The sequence below is a fragment of the Arachis ipaensis genome, chromosome B10, assembly GCF_000816755.2.
Source record: "Arachis ipaensis cultivar K30076 chromosome B10, Araip1.1, whole genome shotgun sequence".
Taxonomy (NCBI): Eukaryota; Viridiplantae; Streptophyta; class Magnoliopsida; order Fabales; family Fabaceae; genus Arachis; species Arachis ipaensis.
In genome coordinates this window covers 10659765-10684803 of record NC_029794.2, presented here as the reverse complement: position 1 = coordinate 10684803, position 25039 = coordinate 10659765, and the positions used below count along the sequence as shown (strand labels likewise).

At 35.2% G+C, this 25039-nt stretch overlaps 1 protein-coding gene and 1 long non-coding RNA gene across 2 annotated transcripts in view; one reads left to right on the top strand and one right to left on the bottom strand.

The window, feature by feature from the left end:
* Window positions 1-6645, bottom strand: part of LOC110267900 — a 10066-nt gene extending 3421 nt beyond the window's left edge. The window contains exons 1-2 of the long non-coding RNA XR_002355870.1: window positions 6382-6645; window positions 5976-6292 (exon numbers count right to left, since the gene is read on the bottom strand). This is a non-coding gene — a long non-coding RNA (uncharacterized LOC110267900). The remainder of the gene's footprint in view (window positions 1-5975; window positions 6293-6381) is intronic.
* On the top strand, window positions 10635-24621 carry LOC107623888 (separase). The gene is made up of 27 exons (XM_016326285.2): window positions 10635-11425; window positions 11715-11886; window positions 11964-12059; window positions 12293-12427; window positions 12504-12904; window positions 13135-13243; window positions 13359-13484; window positions 14817-15077; window positions 15169-15285; window positions 15385-15606; window positions 15681-15791; window positions 15973-16113; window positions 16206-16568; window positions 16646-16735; window positions 17746-18009; window positions 18115-18238; window positions 18337-19107; window positions 19551-19788; window positions 19942-20044; window positions 20775-20945; window positions 21452-21504; window positions 21597-21826; window positions 21917-22145; window positions 22564-22969; window positions 23247-23486; window positions 23601-23688; window positions 23784-24621. The coding sequence occupies exons 1-27, from the start codon at window positions 10779-10781 to the stop codon at window positions 24290-24292; spliced, it is 6417 nt and encodes a 2138-aa protein (XP_016181771.1). The 5' UTR covers window positions 10635-10778; the 3' UTR covers window positions 24293-24621.

Genomic DNA, 25039 nt, shown 5'->3' with positions numbered 1-25039 from the left:
ATGGATATGGGGGAAAGACAAAAGTACAAAAGAGAAAGAATCTTGTAAAAGAAAAGGCTCCCACCTGAACTTGCAACAGATCAAGTTCGGCGTTAACTTTGCTTGGTTTTGATGCGTTCCCTTTGTACGTCGTTCACAACGCTGAATTTAGGATTTCTCAAGTTCAGTGTGGGCTCTTAACTCAACTACATGCCATTTACGTCATTCACCACGCTGAATTTGGAAAATTCCAAGTTCAACGTGGACCTGGCAGAGATTAACCTTTTCTAGAGTGGGCATAAATTTTTTTAAATGTCCGGTTCCAGTTCTAAAATTTTTATATGATCAAACACATGTAAAACAAAGAAAAAACAGTAAAAACTCAATAAAAAAATCAAATAAATAATATAATCAACGCAACAGAAAAATAACTAAGGATACGAAATTATCGGGTTGCCTCCCGACAAGAGCTTCTTTACCATCACTAGCTTGACGGTCAGCTCCTCTAAGGAGGAGGATCATAAGGGCTTAGCTCTTCGCCCCTCACTGTGAATCTTCTCCCTGTGTCCCCATAACGTAGCTCAACAAGCTCCAGAGAGAGGATTCTGTTTACTATATAAGTCCACACTAGATTGTTAGTCAACACTACCTTCATCCCTAGGGAGAAATCTTTAGTGAGGATCTTTTTGTTTCTTCATCCTCTGGGTACTTTCTTCTTTTTAGGAACCTTCTCCTTGGTGGATGATGCATTCCCGACACCAAACTTAGGTTTGATGTCAGGAGAAATTTTATTGATTGTCACCAAAGGAGGTTTGAGCTGCAGATTCTGCTGTGCATCATCAGGGGGTTCTTGAAGGTTTGGATTAATAAGCTCAGTCTGCATGCACCTCTCTTCTTCACCTGCTGAATGTATATCTTTGAAGACATGAAAGACCAGTTGCTCGTTATGCACTCTAAGCACTAATTCACCTGCTTCTACATCAATTAGAGCTCTCCCAGTGGCTAGGAATGGTCTTCCTAGAATTATAGAGACATTCTCATCCTCCCCTGTGTCAAGAATCACAAAATCTGCTGGAAGGAAAAACTTACCCACTTTGACCAGGATATTCTCCACTAATCTATATGCCGGCTTTATAGATTTGTCTGCCATCTGTAATGCTATCCTTGTGGGTTGTGCCTCTTGGATTTGCAGCTTCTTCATCACAGACAGGGGCATTAAATTGATGCTTGCTCCCATATCACATAACGCTTTTTTAAAGGTTGTGCTCCCAATGGTGCATGGAATTTGAAAGCTCCCTGGATCTGGCATCTTCCTTGGCAAATTATTCTAAATTATGGCACTACATTTCTTAGTCAAGACCACTGTCTCATCTCCCTTTAAAGGCTTCTTCTTTGACAACAACTCCTTCATGAATTTGACATAGAGAGGCATTTGCTCCAAAACCTCAACAAAAGAAATATTGATTTGCAACTTTCTGAAGACTTCCAAGAACTTTGAAAACTGCTTGTCCTTGCTCTTCTTTTGAAGTCTCTGAGGATATGGCATTTTAGGCTTGTACTCACGAGCCTTTGGCAATGTAGGATAAGTGTCAAGAGAGTCTGGGAATGGGTTGTTCGCACGCTTTGGAGGGACGTGCTCTACTTCTTCCTTCTTCTCCTCTGGAGCTTCTTTTTCAACTGGCTCCTCATTAACTTGTGCTTCCATACTTGCCACTTGTCCACTTATCAAGGTGATAACCTTACATTCCTCTCTTGGATTTGGAATTGTGTTGCCAGGAAGGCTATTAGTAGTCCTCTGATCAATTTTATTAACTTTTGTGGCTAATTGACCCATCTGAATCTCCAAGTTCTTGATTGATGCTCTGGTTTCCTGCCTAAAACTTGCCAATATTGCTTCCAAATCATTGTTCTGCTGGGGCTGAAAGTTGCTTGCTGAGATGACTGAAACTGGTGGTTACTAAAATTATTCTGTTGAAAACTACCCTGAAAATTATTATTAAAATTCTGTGGCCTCTGAGGTTGCTCTCTCTACCCAAAATTTGGGTGATTTCTCCACCCCTGATTGTAGGTCTTAGAGTATGAATCATTATTGGGGTTTCTAGGAGCATTCCCCATAAAATTGACCTGTTCAGTGAAAGATTGAGCATAAACATAATTCTCATTTTGCATAGATTTACCTGTCATGTCATAAGGGACCTCTTGATGTGCATTCTGAGTGTTGACAGCTGAAACTTGCATTCCACTCAACTGTTGAGTAAGGAGATTTATTTGCTGAGACATAAGTTTGTTCTGAGCAAGAAGAGTATTAACAGCTTCCACTTCTAACACGCCTCTCTTCTGAGAGGTTTCAGAGTGCAAAGGATTCCTGTTAGAAGAATATAAGTATTGGTTGTTAGCAACCAACTCAATAAGCTCAATAGTAATTTGGGTGATTTCTCCACCCCTGATTGTAGGTCTTAGAGTATGAATCATTATTGGGGTTTCTAGGAGCATTCCCCATAAAATTGACCTGTTCAGTGAAAGATTGAGCATAAACATAATTCTCATTTTGCATAGATTTACCTGTCATGTCATAAGGGACCTCTTGATGTGCATTCTGAGTGTTGACAGCTGAAACTTGCATTCCACTCAACTGTTGAGTAAGGAGATTTATTTGCTGAGACATAAGTTTGTTCTGAGCAAGAAGAGTATTAACAGCTTCCACTTCCAACACGCCTCTCTTCTGAGAGGTTTCAGAGTGCAAAGGATTCCTGTTAGAAGAATATAAGTATTGGTTGTTAGCAACCAACTCAATAAGCTCAATAGTCTCCTCTGGTGTCTTCTTCATGTGCAAAGAACCACCTGCGGAATTATCTAAGCGCATCTTGGACATTTCACATAAGCCCTCATAAAAGATATCCAGTTGAGTCCATCTAGAGAACATGTCTGGAGAGCATTGCCTAGTCAGTAGCTTGAATATCTCCCAAGCTTCATAAAAGGTCTCACCATCTTTCTGTTTGAAAGTCTGAACCTCCACCCTTAACTTAGTCAGCTTTTGAGGTGGGAAAAATTTAGTCAGAAATCCAGTGACAACCTTGTCCTAAATATCCAAACTCTTCTTGGGTTGGGAATCTAACCATAGTTTTGCTCTATCCTTCACAGCAAACGAGAAGAGCATGAGTTTGTATACCTCAGGATTCACTCCATTGGTCTTCACTGTATTACAAATTTGCAGAAAATCAGAGATAAATTGATTTGGGTCTTCCTGAGGGAGCCCATGATATTGGCAATTTTGTTGCACAAGAGTAACTAGTTGTGGCTTCAACTCAAAGTTGTTTGCAGCTATAGGAGGCACCACAATACTTTTGCCATAAAGATCTACATTAGGAGCAGTGTAAGAGTCAAACACTCTTCTAGGTTGCTCATTCCCAGCTGAATTTGCCACATTGGCATTAACAGCATTATTATGATCCATAGTGGACTCTGCAGCCTTGTACAGTCTTGCTTGTTGCAAACGCCGCCTAAAAGTCATTTCAGGTTCAGGATCAAGGTCTAAAAGAGGTTCCTTGTCTCTGTTCCTGCTCATAAACAGACAGAAAACAAAGAAAAGTGGAAATCTCTACGTCAAAGTGCAGAGAATTCCCAATGAGATAACCTGTGTAAAAGAAATAAAATAAAGCAACTAAATAAAAAAAATTAAAACCTTCGAAATAGTTTTATTTTTTTTATTTTTTTATAAAAAATATAAATAGGTAAATTAAAATAAAATTATTAGGCGACACCAAACTTAATTTCAGAAAATAAAAAAAATAATTGAGCAAAAATTCAAGAGTTAAAGCTAAAATTTAAATAACACTAATAAAATAAAAAATAAAAAAATGAATATATAAAGAAAGAAAACGAAAATGAAATAAAATAAAGTAAATAAAAAAAGAACGAAAGAAAGTTTGAAAAGAAATAAAAAATGGATCAAATAAAACTAATAAAATAAAATAAAATAAAAAATAATGAAAGAAATAATACGAAAGTGAAATAAAAATTAAAAAAAAGAAACGAAAGTAAAGAAAATAAAAAGAAAACGGGGTGAGGGAGGGGGTGAACGAGAATAAAGAAAGAAAAAAGAACAATTAAAAATTGAAAATGAATAATGCTAAAAAAAAATTTAACTAAAGTAAAAATTATCTAATCTAAGTAATCAAACAATTAATAGTTGTTAATTACAGTCAATTCTCAGCAATGGCGACAAAAAATTGGTGCAAAATTTATAACCCATAAACTAATCGGCAAGTACACCGGGTCGTATCAAGTAGTACCTCAAGTGAATGAGGGTCGATCCCACGAGAATTGATGGATTAAGCAACAATGGTTGATTAATTTACTTAGTTAGACAAACAAAAAAGAGTGTTTGGTATTCAAAAGTATTAAATAGTAATTCAGAAATTAAAACAGCAAGCAGTAAATTGATGAGAATAATATATGGAGAACAGTTAAGGCTTCAGAGATATCTATTTTTCGGATTGACTTTTCTTATTGACTATTTTAATCATGCAAGATTCAATTCATGGCAAACTATATATAACTAAGCCCTAATTCCTTAGACCTTCTTAGTCTACTCTAACTTTCATCAACCGCCAATTCTTTGGTCACTTAATTCCAATTAGAGGATGAAGTTCAATTCTTGTTTATGTGCCACAAAAATCCTAATTACCCAGATATAAGAGGATTATATGTCACGTATCCCGTTAATTCCAGATAATTAGAAATTTAGAAGAATTTGTTTTCAAACTGTTGTTCAAGTAAAGAGCTTTTTCAAGTTATACAAGAACTCAATTAGAAAAAGGGTCATACTTCCGTTCCACCCAAATTCATAAAATAAAGAACGAAAACAATTCTTGAAATATAAATCAGTACATGAATTAAAGTAGAAAAATAGTAGTATCAATCCATACAATAGACAGAGCTCCTAACCTTAATAATGTGATTAAGTGTAATTTATTTATATGTAATTAAAAAATAATTGAATACTATGTACAGTAAAAAATTAATATTATTGAAAGATAAAATTAAATTAAAATTTATTTTTATGTATCGTTTTTGTCCCTAACTTTTTCGTCTTATTTAAGTCCCTAACGTTTCAAAATTGTCTCAATTTTGTCCCGCCGTCAATTCTGTTAATGGATCCCTAACGGCAGGACAACATTGAATCAATTTTGAAACGTTAGGGACTTAAATAGAACGATTGAAATGTTAGGGACAATTTTGGGATTTACTCCAAACATTGGAGACAAAAACAATACTTTACTCCTTTTATATCTAATCATAATTAATGTAAAATATATTTCCTAAAACTAAAATAATATCTTTTCCTATTTTAAAATAAAATACAAATTTAATCAAAATTACTTAATCATTCGTGCAAGCTCTTGGGCGTATACGGAGACCACTTGAGATGTTGAGGTCCACACTGAACTTGGCTTTTCCCAAGTTCAACGTGGAGAAGGCAGTGTGGTTTTGTGCGCATCCCTTTGAGTCCACGCTGAACTTGGCTTTTCCCAAGTTCAGCGTGGGATGTGGCGTGTGCTTCCCTGGGAGTTTTCAAGTCCACGCTGAACTTGGCACCGTGGAGTGGGTAGAGTTTGCTGGAGAAGAAATGTGCACTATTATACATTGTTAGAAAGCTCTGGAAGTTAGCTTTCCAATGTCGCTAAAACCATGCCAATTGGACCTCTGTAACTCAAGTTATTTCTGGTTAAGTACAAGGAGGTCAGGGTTGACAGCATCATCCGCTTTCTTCCCTTTCTGCTACAAAACTTCGTCAAATCCATCCAAATGCTACCTGAAATAAATAGAATTGTACACAACTCAAAGTAGCATCCATAATGGCTAAAAGGTATTTAAATTTTGATTAAACTCAACAATTTGAATGTAAATTCACTAGGAAAATATAGAGAAGATACTCACGCATCAACAACACATAGAGTAGTAATAAGAAAATGTAGAGAAATTAAACAATGTACCCCTAAAGAACTTGACTTTTGCAAGTTGAATGACAACAACAGACTGCTCCACATAGCCAGAGACTAGGAAATAATTTACTTGATTAACATAGTCCCCAAACACTGCACAACGTACTGTAAGACTGAAACTCAAAACATGAGAAAGAATGAAACAGAAAATAAGAAAAAAAGATGATTAAAAGATAAAGAGAAACCACCATAAATGACTGAATCAACATATTCTTTTGAAGTTAATTCGAGCACAATCATTTTCACAATTTTTTCCTCTTTTGCATATTCTTTCTCTTCACCCACTGAAGTTAAAAGACCAATGACATCTATTTCAAATAAACACAACCTATTAAATATTCAAACAATTCGTTAAAAAAGCTTGAATAAAAGAATAGCACAATGATGATATACATACCAACAAAAAAATCATAATCTTGGGTCATGTTTAGCAGGTCAGAAAAAGGAAACATGTTGAAACAAGTCTTTGGGATAACATCTTCATCAACAGGTACAACAGTGATTCGATGAAGGAAAACCAATTTGAATTCATGAGAAGTTGCTCTATAGCTACCATGATTTGACACAAGAGTAAAGTATGCCATTCTATAAACTTGACCTTCAACTATATGATTCCTAAGCCTATTAAGAAGCTGTTTCTTAACTGTAGCTTGAATTTTTTCACACTGGAATGCAACAAAAAAAATCAGATTAGTGAAAAACATAATTTTAAGTTGAAAACTGAAAAACAACAACTAACACCATATTTAAAACAATAGCTTATAGAGGCTAACATGCTCATCAAGGAGAATCATCTCCATTGAGTTAGGAACCTCATGGTTATCAAAAGAGGGTACAACCCAAAGCCTTAGAATCCTAACTTTCAGCCTCCAAGCCTCTCTAGGAGGATGCATCTTAGAAATCATATCAAATAGAGGAGGCATTGCAGAAAAAAAAAAAAAGAAAAGAAAGGAAGAAAACAGAATTGATGAAATAGATGAAGATATAAACACAGAAAATCTAAAATAAACAGAGCTTAGGAGGAAATAGAAGACAGCAGAATGTTTGTGCATTGAATGTGGTTCACCAACCATCCTTTTATAGAAAAATTTCAGGGCACAAGACTCACCTTTTTAAATTCAAATTGAACATGGAAATGGAGGAAAAGGAAAATCTCAGTCCACATGCCTCTCTATTCAATGGCATAGGAAAAACTAATCACACGAGCAAAACCTGAACAAAAAAATGAAAAAAACAAGTGAAAGTTTGAAGAATTCAAGGAATAGAGACCAAAGAAAGAAGATATCACAGAATACCTAATACAGTGCACCTACATATCATTAGACCATAGGGAAGGCAGTCATCAACCACCCCAAATAACGATTCTACTCATGGCAATGAGAGTTGGTAAATGTATTAGGTAGGCAAAGGTTCGAAACAGCAAATGAATGTGAACAAAATTATAGACACACATCAATAAAATTCCGTCAATCACATCGACAATCATGAAATTGATTAGATAGAAACCCCATACCTTCATAATGATTCCCAAAATTTCAATGAAGAATGTATGGCACAACATGATTATGTGTGCAGAAGATATTTTCAAGGGAAGATAAACCTGCTGGATAGATTTCTCTTTGGATGAAGAAGTTTGCTAGTTAGACAAATAGTACCGTGAAGCCATTTTAGTGGCACAAGCCCATTCCTTTCTCAATGAAGCACACAAATTCATGACAAACAGCTCTAGTTCTATGCAAGAGGTGAAATATACAACAGTTTTTACATAACCAATAAAAAATTGAAATGCAATTGAGTTGACTAACCAAAAGTTTCATCAAAATGAAAATAAATGACCAAGAAGCTATCAATCAATTCCTATCAATCACATCACCACTCACTAAATAGATTAGATAGAATCCCCATACCTTGCTGGGGATTCCCACATTTTCAATGAAGAAACATAGCAAAACATCATCATGTGTGCAGAAGACATTTTCAAGAGAAGATAACCTACTCCACGTATTGATCTTTGAAGGAGGGAATTCTCTAGTTAGATAAACAGTACAGTGATGCCATCTTATTGTCACAAAGCCCATTCCTTTCTCAATGAACCTCTTAAATTCAGGGCAAAGACTTGCATATCTTTTCATCAGCTGAAATATAAAATAATTTTTATATGCACAATAAAAAAAATAAAAATTCAATTGAGTTGAATAACCAAAGATTTCATCAAAATATAAATAAATGACCAAGAAGCTATCAATCACATCACTACTCACCAAATAGATTAGATAAAAATCTCATACCTTGATAGGAATTCCCACATTTTCAGTGAAGAATATATGGCAGAACATCATTATGTATGCAGAAGACATTTTCAAGGGAAGATAACCTACTCCACGTATTTCTCTTTGAATGAGGGAATTTCCTAGTTAGACAAAAAGTACCGTGATGCCATCTTAGTGTAACAAAGGCCATTCTTTTCTCAATGAACCTCTTAAATTCAGAGTAAAGAGCTGCATGTCTATGCAACAGTTGAAATATAAAATAATTTTTACATAAACAATAAAAAAATGGAATGCAATTGAGTTGAAATCAAAATAAAAATAAATGACCAAAAAGCTATACATCAATTTCTGTTAATCACATCACCACTCATAGAATATATTAGATAAAAAATCCATTCCTTGATAATGATTCACACAACCCACATACAACCAGCAATTTACTTTATGTAAACTTAATGGATTTGTTGAATATACACAAAATAAAAAAAATAGATTCATCAGTTTTTAATATTGGAATGAATGGGTCTACTTTGGATATAATTATTTGAGTGCTTCATAAAATTTGACATCAAGCATATATAGCAGAGCATGATTTTGAATACAAAAAACATTATAAATTCCTAAATTCAACTCAAACAATTCAAAAGGATTATTGAATGAGAATGAAAATGGGAATGCAAAACTTGAATAGGAGAGAATGAAATTGGGAATACAAAACTTGAATCGGAGAAGTTGTGTTTATAAACTCACTTTACTGGAGAAACTCTGTCAATCACATCACCACAGAGAAAATAGATTAAGTAGAAATCCCATACCTAGACAATGATTCACAAAACCAAACCGATGATCCATAAATATAAGAAAATATAAGTACGAAGATAATCTTTATAATCATTATAAAATCCAAAAAACAAATTGATGAAATACACAAAGCACATGCAACAAACAATTTAACAGCTAGCAAAAGGAGAAATGATAATCAGATTAACAACTCACTTTGTTTTAGAAACTCTGTCAATCACATCACCACAAAAGAAGTAGATTAGGTAGAAACCCCATACCTACACAATGATTCACAAAACCAAACCCATGATCCATAAATATAAAAAAACATAAGTAAGAAGACAATCTTTATAATCATTATAAAATCCAAAAAATTGATGAAATACACAAATCACATGCAACAAATAATTCAACAGCTAGCAAAAGGAGAAATGATAATCAGATTAACATCAAATTCTAAACAATGAAATGAAAAAGATGAACCAGATTCATAGACCATACTCAAATTAATAGCAACTTCCAAAGAATGTAACCAAGAACATGAACCCAAAACACACTAAGTCAGATAGACAATTTGCAAATTAGGAAATTCACAAACCCTAGACAATAAAATTTGGGTTAACTATCTAAGAGATACCAAAATTGATCACAAAGATGTACACAATGAAAGAAAAAAATGATGAAGAGGAAAATAGGTTTGGAACTAAAGGCACCAAAAGAGTGCACCTGATTGATTGATTGGAGATCTTAAATTTGAGACTGTAACGAGAAATCCCTAACCTGGATGAACGGCGGGGAAGCAAAGTCCCAAGAAACAGAGCTTCCACACAACGTTTCGTAGGGCAGAGGAAAGAAAATTAGGAGAAGAAGGTAAAGGTCCTAGGGTTCGAAGTAATGATTACCTGTTCAACCAAATCCGTGAAGAAGGAAGGTTGCGTGAGCGAATCGGTAAAAAGGACAGCTGACAGAGGAATCACAGAGGAGCACATGCACCCTTGAAGAGGAGATGCCACGCTGGAAGAGAGCATCCACCTAAGAATAGAGCCGGCCTGGAACGCGGGGAGCTCTCCACATCGGAGATGAATCCACGCGAATTCTATGTTTAATAGATTTAAAAAAAGACTAAAATAACGCAAAATGTTTAGGATATTAGATATTAGAAATTAATTTAATTTGCAGTTTTAGTGTTTTATACACATATTTAATCATGTATTGTTAATGATTGATTGTGTATAACTATTTAAACTATCAATGCATAAAAATTAAATAATAAATAATCATATTATCAAAATGTTAACTAAAGGTGGTGTTTCCCTTGCCTTCAATTTTTTTTTTGGATGTTCCCTGCCCTTCTTTTATCAAGTTTTGTTATGATTCCATTGCCGTTCTATCGAGCCCGCTTTCTCTTTGGGCTATTCGGTTTAGCCTCTTCCTCTCCATTTCCCTCTTTAAAATTGGCTTTAATGTCCAAAAATATATGTAACTTTCATCATAACCCACAAGAAAATAAACACCCAATAACAAAACAGAAAAAATTGTGATAGACCGTTATAAAACGTGGGAGGCCCAATAACAAAATTTGAAATGAAACGTGAAATTGCGGTGTCCATTGGCGCCTTTGGAATTAAGCTCGCACTTTCATTCTTCTCCCAAACAGCGACCACCCTCTCTGCTTCCATTCCCTTTGAACTTCGCACAACACTTCTTCTTCTTCTTCTTCAAATTGTTCCGTTCACCGATTATGGCTTCCGTAACTGAATCTTCTTTGATATCGAAGCTCCAATCCGCCGATTCCGCCGGAATTTTCACACAAGTCTACGATTACCTCCGTCCCCTCGCCGATCTCAGCAAAAACAACAAGTCCTCCAAGTCCAAACCCGATCAAACCCTAATCCGCTCCCTCGCTAAGCGTTTTCTTCCATTCCTCAACAGCTCTCTGTCCGTTCTCCCCAAACACCTCACTAACATTTCCAAATCAGGTTCCTCCGACGGCGCCGTTGTGCTCGAGCTCTTCCAGGTTTTCAAGCTCTGCTTGGATTGCTTGGAATCCGTGGCTTCTCAATTGGAATCCAAGCCCTTTTCAGTTGAGTTCCTGAGAGTTCGAATGGTACAATGTCTCGAAGCTTGTGGTAGGGTTGACGACGCAGAAGCTGAAGGTTTACGGATTTTGGAGAATCTTCAGCCTACTTCGAAATCGACAAAGAGGAAGGCGAAGATTCTTCCCGAGGTAGATAAGGGCGGCGTTGCTGACAAAGATAAGGAGTTGTCTTTGTTGGTGGTTCAGATTGTTGTGGCACTAGTGAGGTGTGCGGCGGTGGGGACTAGTAAAGAGTATGCGCGCTTCAGGAGGGTGCTTGATTTGGTGGAGGAAGTAAGGCCATGGCTCAGGTATGTCAGTGTTTGTCGTTCCGGCATTTTTCTGGCAAGGTTGTGTTGTTAATAGTAATTTCATATTGCTTATTGACAAATAGAGCACGGTTTTTTGTATAATTGTATGAAAAAGAAAAAAAAAATGAGAAGCTTCTGAAGTAGTTTCAGCTTCCATTTGTATTAAAACATCAACTTGTATTTTCCAATGCTTGCTCAGAGGGCCTTATTTTGGACACATTGCAGCTTTGTATGCTCTGAACTGATATTAGCTATTAAATTTTCTTGTTTATTCAACTTATTGTTTTAGGGGGTTAGGTGCCAGTTCTTATGATAAACACCAAGCGTTAGTGATTAATCTGGGCAAATGCGCTTTGAGTTTACTGGGGAAGACATGTTCTGATAAAGATCTGGTAGTCTCGTTCTGCCGCATGACATTGACTGAGTATGTCAAATCTCCGGTCAACGATCAAGTCTACAAGGTAACACGCTTCTTATGTTTTGGATATAAACTTTGATAAATCTTGTACTTGTTGCCCTAATAAAATTTTAAACGCAGATTGCCCGAAGGATGTGCTCTTCACTGTTAGCTCTGCAGGGGGATGAATCCTTGTATATTATTGATATATTCGATTGTGTTGCTTCTGAGTGCAAGGTATTGTATAGGAGATCTCTGCTTACAATTTAATGATTCTGCATGTTAATGCTTGCAAGAAAGTAACCATGCAAAGTTACTTACCATAGCCTATTACCATTTAAATTATATTTAGACTAGACATAGGTAGAAGATTTGCAATTTTATTTAGCTAATTAATTAATTAGAATTTAGTATGGTGTTATCTTCATGGAATGGTTTCCCCTATTTATCAACTATACTTTTCCTTTCAGCTTGAAGAAGGCAATGCTGGAATAGAATTTATTGAACTTGTAAATTATTGTGCCAACAAATGTCAGCCTGCAAATGCAAGTTTTTGTAATACATTTGCAGCATATTTGAACAAAATAGCAGAGCGTTTTCAAAAGGTATGTTTCTGGTGCTTGTTTTGTTTGTATAATTGATAAATTTTTGTATTCTACTTTGATTGGGGTAGTTTGGCAGGTTTTGACACCTATCAACTCAGTACTCAGGCTATATGCTGCTGGATTGCTCCTTGTTAGCTGCAGTTTGAGGTCCAAGGTTGGAGATCTTGCAGCCTCTGAAAGTGCAAAATTTGAATGTCTACTTGGCACTTTAATGGAAAATCAGAAAATGATACAGACTTCGCCACCTTTGCTTGGTCAAGCATTTGCCTGGTTAGATTCTGGCTGTGAGTCTTATATGACTTACCTGCCATCTTACTCAGAGGCATTGAAGTTTCTATGCAAACCACTTGCTAAATCAGTTAATTCAGAAAGGAAGCAGTTAGTTACTGAGGAGGATGATGCTTCTGCCATAACAATGCTGTCCACAGTCCAAGATGCATTCTATATCCTTTGTCAAATTCTTCTTTCTAGCCTAAGGTACATCCAGTTAAATATCTGAAAATTAATTCTACTTTATGTCCTTTGTGTATATTATCAATCTATTCTTGTTTGTTTTCATTGTATACAGCACAGTTTATTTAGAATCTTCACCTGTCATGTTAATGCTGAAGAGCAGTTTCCAAGAGTTTACCAATATACATCTTTTTCATATATAAGACAATTCAAAAAAATATAAAGATTATACACTTTGTTCATTCCCCCTGCAGCTTTACATCTGAAAAGAACACAGATGAATTTGATGAAAACAGCAGAACATTGCTTAATGTAGCTCTAGCAACCTTCACTCTTTCTATCAGAACTAATCTTAAACTCCAGGTCCGCCTATTATTTCTAATTTTTTTCAACTTAAAAATGGCTTCCTGAGTTTCTAAATACATTGTTATTAGATCTAGTGTTTTGACAATTTATTTATTTGTTTCCAACATATCAGGAGAGCACAAGATTAGTTAAGCAGATGATGGCGAGTAAATGGATTGATACTGAAGGGATGAAATACATAATTGCTTCTCTCTACAATATTGCTGTAGCTTTGTACAGAAACAAGCAGCCAAATGAGGTATTGATATACTATTTTCCATTACCATCTTTTATATAATGTCATATATTTACTTATGAAATTTTCAGAGTATCCCAACCTATGTTTACATAGCCAATCCTAAACTTGGAAAAAACAAGCAGGGTTGTGTTAAAGCTTGCAATAGCTCCTGTTGTACTTTGTTGCATCCCAATGCATTCCCACGACCCAATAACATCTTTGAATCCATGTGGGGTTGTGTTAGGGCCGCGACAACCCATGTAAAACCTTTCTTTATCCCAATACATGACCAAGACGCAATGACGTCTTTGGATCCATGTAAGGTTGTGTTAGGTCTGTGACAATTCATGTCAAACTTTGTCGCATCCTGAGTCATGTCCATGACGCAATGTCGAAATTTGGATCCATGTTGAATTGTGTTAAACATGTGCCAGCCAACGTAAAACTTTGTCCCATCTCAATGCATGGACACGACACAATCCATGTAGCTCACCTAGTAGGAAAAGGCTTTGTTAAGTTAACTTTTAACAAACAGGATGTGAGAAGCATGGATGGCATACAGTATTTTCACTTAATATAAACCAGTAGCTGCTGGTAGTAGTATTGCTCACTTTAAATCTGAAGTATATATATTGGAACACACATTAAATGTACTCAAGGATTACACAAGTTTGTCTCAAGTTTATAGTCCTAAAAGAATAGAAATGACGTGATAACTGATAAGTTACTTATCTAGTTCTCTATATTCAAATTAATATATATGGATATTTATTTCATGTGTTAAATGCGTGTACCATTAGGCTTATTATGCGATAATATATGAAAAAGGGGTAATTTACTCTCTAATTTCCAGAGGTTACACGAGTAATTGTCTATATTAAGTAACGGTTTTTGAATGGACTTTTTTTTAACTCCACCATGCATTCCATGAAACCCAAACTGGGTTGAAAACTTGAAAATTGTAGTTACTTCCTTGTATTGGAGGTACACAATGTCCTTGAGCTCAATTGAAATATAAGAATGGTTAGAAAGAATCAAATTCCTCATCATTTATTTGCTTTATCAACTAAGCTTTGGCAATGCATCGACAAACTATTTAGTAAGACACCTGGTTCTTTTTGTAGGTTCAAAAACTCTATTAGTAATTAATTAAATACTTAAAAGTTTGTGTTTGCAAGTAAATCACACATAAACTGCTTAAAAGCTCCTCGAATAATGTAGGGCTGCCATATTCTACCACTGACGTTGATTTTGTGAAAAAAAGTGCAAATAGGTAGATCATGGGAGAAATGAAAATGTGGAAAAGATGTATCTTAAAGTTGCTCAAATACAATGTATGACATTTTGATGCAGGCTTCTAAGGTTCTAAACCTGTGTTGCAAAGCATCCTGGATCTGTATTAAATGTTATTGTGCTAATTTCACGGAAGGGGCTCCGAAAGAGTTTGTAATAGAGGCTTACAAAAGAAGTGCTCTACTCTTAGATATTCTTTATGACATCAGCAGTCCTAAGATACGAAAGAAAGTGATTAAGATCCTTACAAACTGGTCCACTGCCAACAATCTGTTTCAGGATCTGCCAACTCCTATTCCTGTATTGAAGCAGTGGGTGAAGGTGTTGTTTCAAAGCATTTAATTTCAAGTATTTATCAGTTTTCTGTTTATGTTTACTTCTTTTGACTTATTGTTTTAATATGGTCATGCAGATAGAATGTAAACAAGCTAAGCAGGTAGATGAGGGAGTTGATTCTCTTACCTTGTACTCTCTCCTGTCATCTTCCACTGAGTTTTCCAAGAGGAACATTAGCATCATCCTGGAGCAGGTTCACTATCATAGCAGATATTTCCTTTGCATATAATTTCATCATTTTTTGCTGCTATGTATGTAATGATTTTGCACCTTTTGTGAATGTTTGCTGTAGGAACTTCAAGCATATGAGGAAATTAATCTTAAATATGCAGAATTCTGTCAGAAAATGCAAACGAAAATTATAAATATCCTCCTGAAAGATATATACATCACACCAGATACTTGTTTTCAAAAGGCACAAACTCTGGTTAGAAAGGGAAAGGCACTAAGGATGTGTGGTACTGGCGATCTTAGGGACTGCATTCAATGTTTCTCAGAAGCAATAACTATCATGGTAACCTTTATTATTTGTAAACTATTGTTTACTATTGTATAAATTACTTATTCGAGGCAATTCCTCTTAAATAGAAGGAGATATTTGGTGAGACGGGTGCTGATAAAAATGCCATTGAGCATCAGTTGTCGGTGGCCTATTGCATGCGTGCACTTTGTACCCAAGAAGCTGAACCAAGTTCAAAGGTACTAGAACATAAACTATTATTTATTTCTCTCCTTTTAATTTTTGGAAGGGGCTGACACAGGAATTTCATTGGTGAATGTTGTCCTCAGTTATGGTCTTAGAATCAATTATATACTTTGTCTTATTGAATTTCTTATTTTGCTAAGCTAGTAAGCTTTCTTTGTTTTGTATATTAACCAGCAAATCTTTGAAGATGTCAAAGCTACATTGGATCTATGGTTGGGTATTTCTCCTCTTGGTTGCTTTGAGGATGGAGACTGTTATCTGCCTGACAGTATAATGATTCTACTCTGCAATATAATAGATTTAATACAACTGAAGGTTCACTTTACTTCTTTTGTCATATTGGTTGCTGGAGTTGTTGCATAATATGTTCAGTAACAAGATTTAGGTTTTTGTTGGCATATCCCCAGGGTTTCATGGAACTCTCCAGTAATGCATACAAGCTGCTGAGTAGAATGTTTAAATGGAAGAATGTCTCAATTGAGAAGTGGTTGACTTTTCTTTGGGAAAGTAGAAGGCTAAGTCATGCTCTATGTGTTTCACCTATCTGTGAGGCATTCCAGAATTCATTAGAGCACTTTAATGAACTTTCAAATATTGAATCTTGGACACGTTATCTTCAAGGAAACCATTCATCATTAATAGGGTTTCAGCAGATTTTCTCATTTTTACTTTCTAGCTCTCATAAAAATTCTTGCTGTAGTGGAGACTCTTTTCAAAATGACATTACAGCTGATGATGTTCAAAAGGCTGCTCTGGAACTGATTTCAAATGTAAGGTTCGTTTTTAGGAAGACTTTATCATACTCTTTTATCCAAAATCATCACTCTGTTCTCTTTTAATCTCCTAGGTTTCTGTTCCAAATCATTCCACTTTTCTTGCTGGTTATCTTTACTATGATTTGTGCCCAAGGCTTGTTGCAAATGGACGGTTAATAGAGGTAAGTATCACTAATTTTGATTCAATCTAAATTCTTGTGTTACCCATTGGCTGCCTTAATTTTTTTTAAGTAATAGATAAGTGCTATTTGAAACATGTGTCATACTTGTCTTCATTGTTCTATTTTAATAAGAGATTGCGAAACTGGTGTATATTTTATCTCCAACTTGGTTGAATAGGTAAATAGTGGAAACATACATGAACTTGAAAATGGATTTGGACATGATATGGTCTAAAAAGGGCAGTCCAGTGCACAAACTTCCTGTGTTACACAGGATTTCGGGAATGGCTGTAGTCACTGGGTAATGTAAGAGATCTAACCTATGGCAAGCACCACACTTGTGACCGGGAGGTCAAATGGAGAAAACTAAACAGTTGCTCCAGGGGTCCCTTTCATGATATGGTCTAAATCAAAGTTAAAAATTCAAAAATTTTAATACATCTCTATATAGGTCCAAATGCATTTTTACTTTCCTCCTTCTAGCTTCTACCTTTTCATTCAAGCATGTCTTAATTATCTTAAAACACGGTTTTTTTATCAACTTAAAAATTCTTTGTCTATTAGCTGTAGATCTATGGAGATGTGTCTTATCTTCTTTCAATTCAAATTGACTTCTTGAAAGAATATATATCAAGTTAATTTCATTCCATATGTGCTGGTTTGCAATAGGTTGAATTTTCTTATTAACTTGTTAGAAATAAAGATATCTTTCACTCTAACATAGTATAAGGCATAATTAATTTTTTTACTGATGAAGTCTCTGACCTAGTATAAGGCATAACTAATTTTTTTACTGATGGAGAAAAAATACATAGAAAGGGGAGGGGGTGGTGTAGGTTGTCCCATTTTAGGGTTAGGGCCATGCATAAATTGTAACAAGAGCTAACAATGTTACTTATAGTCGACCTAATCAATGGAGGACATGTTGTATTCTTCTTTTTGAGTTTATATAGCATTGGCTTACATTATTCCCCAGCTCACAGTATCTCTTTTTCTGTTTTATTTGCTAGGCTCTTTCATTTGCAAAGGAAGCCCACAAATTACATTCTAAACTCTTCCATCTTAAATTTACGCACGTTGTTAAGCAGATGAATGAAGAGCACAATGTAATAGTTGATTTCTCTAAGAATCTTAGGGATGGAGTTGATAGAATTGAAGTGAGCAAATCAGTTGCTAGGGAAACTTTGCTATTTGATTCTATATCATGGAACTTGGAAGAATTTTATCTTAGTCCATGGAAAATATTGCAGTGTTATCTAGAGAGCACTCTTCAGGTTTGACTTTGTGACATCATCTATCTTGTACTTTGAATCAAATCTATTTGGTGAATTGGTGGTATCCTGTTATGCACTACAATTCAATTTCATCCATCTATGCAGGTAGGAATTATCCTTGAAATGATCGGAGATGCAACTGAATCTGAAACTTATCTCCAGTGGGGGAAAGCCATATCTGATTCACTGCAGCTGCCTTTGTTTACCGTTGCTTTCTCTTCTCTCTTAGGTATTAAAATCATTTGTAGAATTTCTCCCTTTGATTTATAACTTTTCATTCTCAGTGGTATAAAGTTGTTTTGTCGTTTTTGTGATGTAATTTGCTAGGAAAGCTCTATGTTAAGAAAAGACACTGGGATTTAGCAGAAAAGGAACTTCAAAGTGCTCAGGAAATTTTGAAGAAAAGCGACACAATGTTGTGTTGCTCAAAGTGTAAACTGATTCTTGAGGTGACACTTAATCACTTTTTTGGAGATTTGTGTCAAAGTAAATTTGACAGTTGTGAAGGGACTACTAATGGAAAGACCGCAAAATATTGGTTCACATCAGCTCTAGATAAATTAAATCTTTCTGTGTGGAAAAACTCTCTTAGCTGTCCTGACAATGGCAGTGATGAAACTGCAATGGATGTTAAATGTGGTTCTGCTAAAACTTGTACTTGCTCTACAATGAATGAAATGGGTGAAAAAGTGAGGAAATCCATGAAAGCAGGGCCAGCATCCAAGATTGGAGAAAAGAAAAATAAAAAGCTAAAGAATGCAGCAAAGGTTTTAACAAAGGATACAAATTTGTCTATTGAGAATAAACCAAGGATAACCCGTTCTAAATATCGAGCTTCACAAAATCAAGATATAAGCATTTCCAGCAAGTCAGAAGTTGTACAAAGTGTGGATGGAAATTTTATTTCCAATCCATCTTGTATGCTAAACAGGAAGGAGTCAGATTTGAATACTGCTGCAACATGCATTTTCTCAAAAATGAGGTGTTGGCACTGTCTTCCTTCAGAAGTCTTGGAATCTGGTTTACTAACTGATTTTATTAATCTGAAATGGGAGTTTGTCCGGAGAAAAATGTCAATGAAGTTGCTTACTCGATTAGGTACGGATGCTGTTTCATATCTTCTGTTTTTGCTCTGCTCTTGTGTGAATTTGTGCATTTTCAATGGTCATCTATTGGCGGTGGTTATCAATCCTTTCAAGATATTTTGCCTTTCACAATGATAATGTGCTTTTGCTTACTTTGGTAGCTGCCAGTCAAGAGCTATAGTTGCATCGCTTTTACTTGTAGTTGTTATTTTTGTGGACTCTTCTTTCTTCATAGTTGATGGGATAGGATGCTTCAGTTGAGAGCACTTCTGCTATTCTGCATGCAAGATCTTGATTTTCCAGGAATGTGAAATTGCAGACTAGTTGACTCATAACTTGCTTTGCTTTATACTTGATAAATTTCTGTTCTTTGATGTCTAAGTCATGTAGTATTTATTTGTGGCATACAGTTGTTTAGTTCTTCCTTCTGATGTGATTGTTGAACTTGAACCACAGTGAAATGCTTTGCATATCCCAATCAAATTGATGAAGTTCATAAAGTTCTTCTAAGAAGTGTATCAGTTCTAGCCAGCAGAAATCCATTCTACCAAACATTCTCCTCTATTCCTTTAGATTATTTTGTGCTCATGGTCCCAAAGGAGATCCCAGGAGATGTATTTACAATTGAACGTGCAGAAATACTTTATGAAATATGTTGGTATTCTTTGAAATGCTATCACTCCAAGGCTGCAAGGTATGTGTACTGATTATTATTGTTCAGATTTTGAGGTCTGAATATATTAAATTTTAAAGTAGGGTAGCCCCTACTTAGTTATGGTTGCTGCTCCAGGAACATATTTATGAATAACTAACTCTAGAAGTTTTACATTTTGATTTTACCTTACAGGAACATTTTCCGTAATGTAAATTCCATCAGGTTTGAAGACCTGGCTTCTTGGCTGATGGTAGCCTTCATACTCTCTCGTGAGGTTTCTGTTATTTTTCAGAAGGTCATACTTCTCCATTTTCATGTTGTTATTACTCATTACAATCTTTCACTAAATTAATTTAATATTTTTATTGGTTGTTATAAACTGGATACTTTTCCTTGATAGTAATTAGTAAATTTGTGGAAGTGCTGATTGCTTTTTGGAGGATTCAAGGAATCAAACAAAATTTGAATATGATTATATGAAGAATATATATTTTAAAGAATATACATATCTACTAATCTATTATAGATAATGGGGATTGGGAGAAGTTTGGTGCACACTTTTTTTTCTAAAATGTCCTTTGTCATGTATATTCACAAAAATATTTTTAATTTCTGACTTAACCCAAGACCTCTTAGAGTGCAAAGTACTATACACTAGTTTTTATTGCAAACATTTGATAAATAATGGTGGATTAATATGCACTATACACTAGTATTGTAATATGTATAATATAGATTAAAATTATATAAGAGCCTTAATTATATATACATTGCATTGCATCTATCTCTGACAAAAAGTCAGTGTAATATTTAGGTTTTTGGTTAATTTTTGGGGAAACTATAACTATCTCTAAATGCAGATTGCACAACAGGTCTATATGGTTAGATAATCGTTGATGCTTCGTATTTTGTAGCTGAATATTTAGTTGCTTAATCCTCTTTCTGAGCTTTATAGTTTCTTACTATGTTTCCTTTTTGACATTTGGATTGGTCATGACCTTATGATGATAATGATGCTGCAACAGGTGTCTAAATTACTTGCTGTAATACATGTTTCCACCTTGAGGGAGCAAATTTCTATGTCATCTCTTAGCCAAACTTTGAGTGAAAATTATTGGGCTTCGTATTTCCACCAAGCTTCAATTGGAACTCATTATACTCACCAATTTCTTTCAAATCTAACTGGGAGATGCAAGGTACAGTCCCTTGTCAAGACTCGTTTCTCTGTGACTATCAAATATTATGGAATTTTATCTAGGCTTCAGCTTTAAATGTTGACATGTGGAACAAAACACTAGTTGGTTCAGAAAATGGGAATTTCTCTTGTAAATTTGTGCTCTGATTTGGGCATCATCATGTGTATTTCTCAGTATACTAATTCCTATAGAATTGTGTTTATTTTGTCCTCTAAGTCTCTAAGTAATCCTTTGACTGAGTTACAGCTTGCTTACAGGCATGAGTTGTGCATTGTAGCACTTACATCTAAGCTATACACATGCAATGGTTAGTTTGTGTGCAATCTAGATGACACAAATTTATTTAAAAATTTAGACATTGTCAGTAATTTAGTAACCCAAGAGTGATTCATGCTATCAGTGAAACATTGATGAATTCTTGTTACTAGGTGCTCTGAAGTGACATTTGTAATTATGGTATGTGACAATTACATCCCATCAAGTATTAATCACATGTTCAATTTCAGGGTTCATATATATCTAAATCTTGCAAGCAAGAAGGCTCATTCAACTTACTCAGGTAACAGTTGTTCTTGTTGCATAAGAAATGAAGCTCCAGTTGACATAACCTGAAGCAAATGCAATTCTCTCTGTACATGTTACTTCCTGCAGGCTTGTACCTGATACCTCTGCAGATCTTGCAGAATATGTGAAAAAGTTTCTAGCTAGTCTGCCATCTACAACAATAATCTGCATAAGTTTTCTTGGACATGATTATGCTAGTTTACTTCAGGAATTGTTGCTTTATCCTACAAGTGTTAAAGTATGGATGCAGGTCTCACGACTGAGTTTTAAGAGTGAACCCATTGTAATGTTACTGCCTCTAGATTCTATTTTGCAAGGTACCTAATTTCTTTAGACATAGTCTGCATCTCATGTAAGTATTAAGCTTATCTTTGTCTAACAGATAATTTATAACTTCTATTTGCCAGATTCAAATGAGGATGATCTTATAACTGGTACACTTCTTGAAAAACCTAGTGAAAATTGGCATTGTCCGTGGGGTTTCACAGCAGTTGATGATGTTGCTCCAGCATTCAGAACAATCTTGGAAGAGAATTACTTGTCATCACTATCTCCTTTTGAAGATACACCACAGAATAGAATTTTATGGTGGAAGAGAAGAAAAAACCTTGACCACCGTCTTGATGAATTGTTGAGGTGTGCTACTGCTTATGATTTTTATGAGCTGATTTGCATTAGCTTTGCTTAAATTGGGCTTTTGCTACCATGCATATTGTTAAGCACCTGAGTAAAGTTAAGAACCACACCTTAAAAGCTAGCTATTAAGGAAGAAGAACCATGCTCTTTAAATACAATATCAAGCATCATATACTACTTGTTGTGGAACTTTGGGTACTCCAAAATACCCAAGTCCCAAACACATCTATTGCTCCATTTCACCATAGTAGTGCTGCTTGTATTCAATGCAATAGCCACTTTTTCTACTCTTTTCAAGGGATATACAAAAGGTTAAATATGCCACTATGCACATTAACATCTTGGATATGACTAGTAGTAATTTAAAATTATAGCAAAGTAATTTTCAAATCTTCTTAAAATTGGCATACCTTACCAGGAACATTGAAGACTTGTGGTTTGGCCCATGGAAATGCTTGCTTCTTGGAGAATGGTTGAATTGCAAGAACTTTGACTTGGTGCTCAAGAATCTTGTGAATGATCTAAGATCGAAGTGCAAAATAGATGTAAATGAGAGTCTTCTTAAGGTTATTCTTGGAGGCTCTAAATATGTTAGTGAAGGGAAAACAATTGTTTCACAACTATGCTCAAGGAAAGACTGTTACGTTTCTAAAGTAGGTTATTGTGATGAAGCAAGGAGTGGGATATTGTTAAATGCTGCCAATGAGTTTAGAGTATCATCTGAGGTCGCTTTTCAGCTGTTAAATGACGCATTAGAAGTGCTGGAAGTTGATGACACTGTTAATAGAGAGCCAGTAATTCTTGTGTTGGATTATGAGGTGCAGGTAAGTTAAGTTCTTTCTGACCTAATGGTAGTTAGGAATTAGTTTCAAGTTCTACTTTCTGGATGTTTTGGAATTTATCATTTAGTAATATGGTACCTTTTATTATTAATATAATGCCTCCTCATGTTTAAGTTGTAGTTCATGCTTCTATCTAAAAATGTTTCATTTTCTATGTTTCCAAAATTAATATAATTGATCTATGTGCTCCCTAGCTGGCATTCAAAGTAGCAGCATTTTCAACAAACCTAATCAGATTGCTTATTTCCACCACTGACAGATGCTTCCTTGGGAAAGTTTGCCCATATTAAGAAACCTGGAAGTTTATCGGATGCCTTCAGTTAGCAGCATCTCTGCTGTCCTTGATATCAGTGGCATCCATCAGGAACAGGAGGGAAGAAACCTAGTATCTTTTCCTTCTATAGATCCATTGGATGCCTTCTATTTATTGAATCCGGATGGTGATCTCTCTCGCACTCAAATTGAATTTGAGAACTGGTTTAGAGATCAAAATCTTGAGGTATTTTAGTAGTTTGTACTTTCACCAAAGTAAATTGTTAATAGACTTTTGTATTGCTGATTGTTTTGTCTGTGATCCAATGAATAATCATGTCTTCTCATTGTTACTTTTCAGGGAAAGGCAGGTTCCAAACCTACCGTCAAAGAACTAGCTTCAGCATTAACAAGTCATGACCTTTTCATATACTTTGGGCATGGCAGTGGTAAAGCTTTATTAAATGTCTTAAAATTTATAGATATGATACATTATAGTTTCCGGTTGTAAATATATTTAAGGTGTTTGAATGCATCTTCACAGGAGCACAATACATTCCGCGGCACGAGATTCAGAAACTAGAGAAATGTGCTGCTACGCTACTAATGGGGTGCAGCAGTGGTTCATTGACCTTGCAGGGGAACTATGTGCCACAAGGTGTTCCCTTGTCATATCTGTTGGCTGGTTCTCCGGTTATTGTTGCCAATTTGTGGGAAGTGACAGACAAGGATATAGATAGATTTGGTAAGGCTATGCTTGATGCGTGGTTGAAACAGAGGTCTGATCTTCCAAAGGAATGCTTCCAGTGTAACTTATTATCAGAGGAATTTGAGGCGATGAACTTAAAGGGTAAAGCAAAGAGGAAAGGTGCAAGGAAGAAAGTACAAGAATCGACAGAAACTGATTCACCTAGGATCAACTGTGGTCACCGACCTAAAATTGGAGCTTTCATGGGCCAAGCACGTGAAGTCTGCACCCTTCCTTTTCTGACAGGGGCATCTCCAATATGTTATGGTGTTCCTACTGGGATTTGGAGGAAGAAGAATATTTAGCCTCAAACAAAGCTCTTACACAACCACCCTTGTTTGATATGCTGTCAAGAAGTTCATCTATGTATCATGCTTAATCCCAAGAAAATAGGAATTTGATCCTACATTACCGGAAAGAAATACAAATCCCAATTCACCAAGCCAACTAACCAAACCTAATCCTACAGCACTAACTTCTAACCATCCATTTAATTTGTATTTTTATTGTACAATTTGTCATTGTACACCAACAGCTAGATCAGAGCACCGTTAATGTAGAGAATAAATCATGATTATGTAATGCCTTACTCATATATTGGAATCATTTAAAAGCTCTAATAGTTGGATCGTCACCCGCTGATTGGAAAATTCTAGTGGAAAATCTTTCAATTCCTTTGCATCTAAACAATCTATTAATAATATATTAAAACAGAGCTCAAGATAGTTTCTAGACGTATTATTAGCTTTCTACTATTATATTACGTCAGCTTAGATGATTAATTCCCACAACTTGAGAGCACAATTTTATATCTTTGCATTATGTCGCATTAATTTAAGTGGCTAATTCACACATTTTTTTTTATCAGCTCTCACATAATTTCATACTTCTTTCACTTTTTTTTTTCTATTGTTGCTAATTTTTTGCACAACTAGAATTTGATTAATGATCATAGTTTTTTTTCTAAATTTTCTAAATGTATGTATTAGGTGATTGTGTAATTGTATTCAATATTCATTAATATTTTTATTTTTTTTATGTAATTGTATTTA

Bases quoted from the DNA above. Each gene is read 5' to 3' on its own strand.
- LOC107623888 (XM_016326285.2), top strand. From the start codon at position 10,779: ATGGCTTCCGTAACTGAATCTTCTTTGATATCGAAGCTCCAATCCGCC. The intron at 13,485-14,816 runs GTATTGATATAC...ATTTTGATGCAG, and splicing joins GAAACAAGCAGCCAAATGAG to GCTTCTAAGGTTCTAAACCT. The intron at 19,108-19,550 runs GTACGGATGCTG...CTTGAACCACAG, and splicing joins GAAGTTGCTTACTCGATTAG to TGAAATGCTTTGCATATCCC.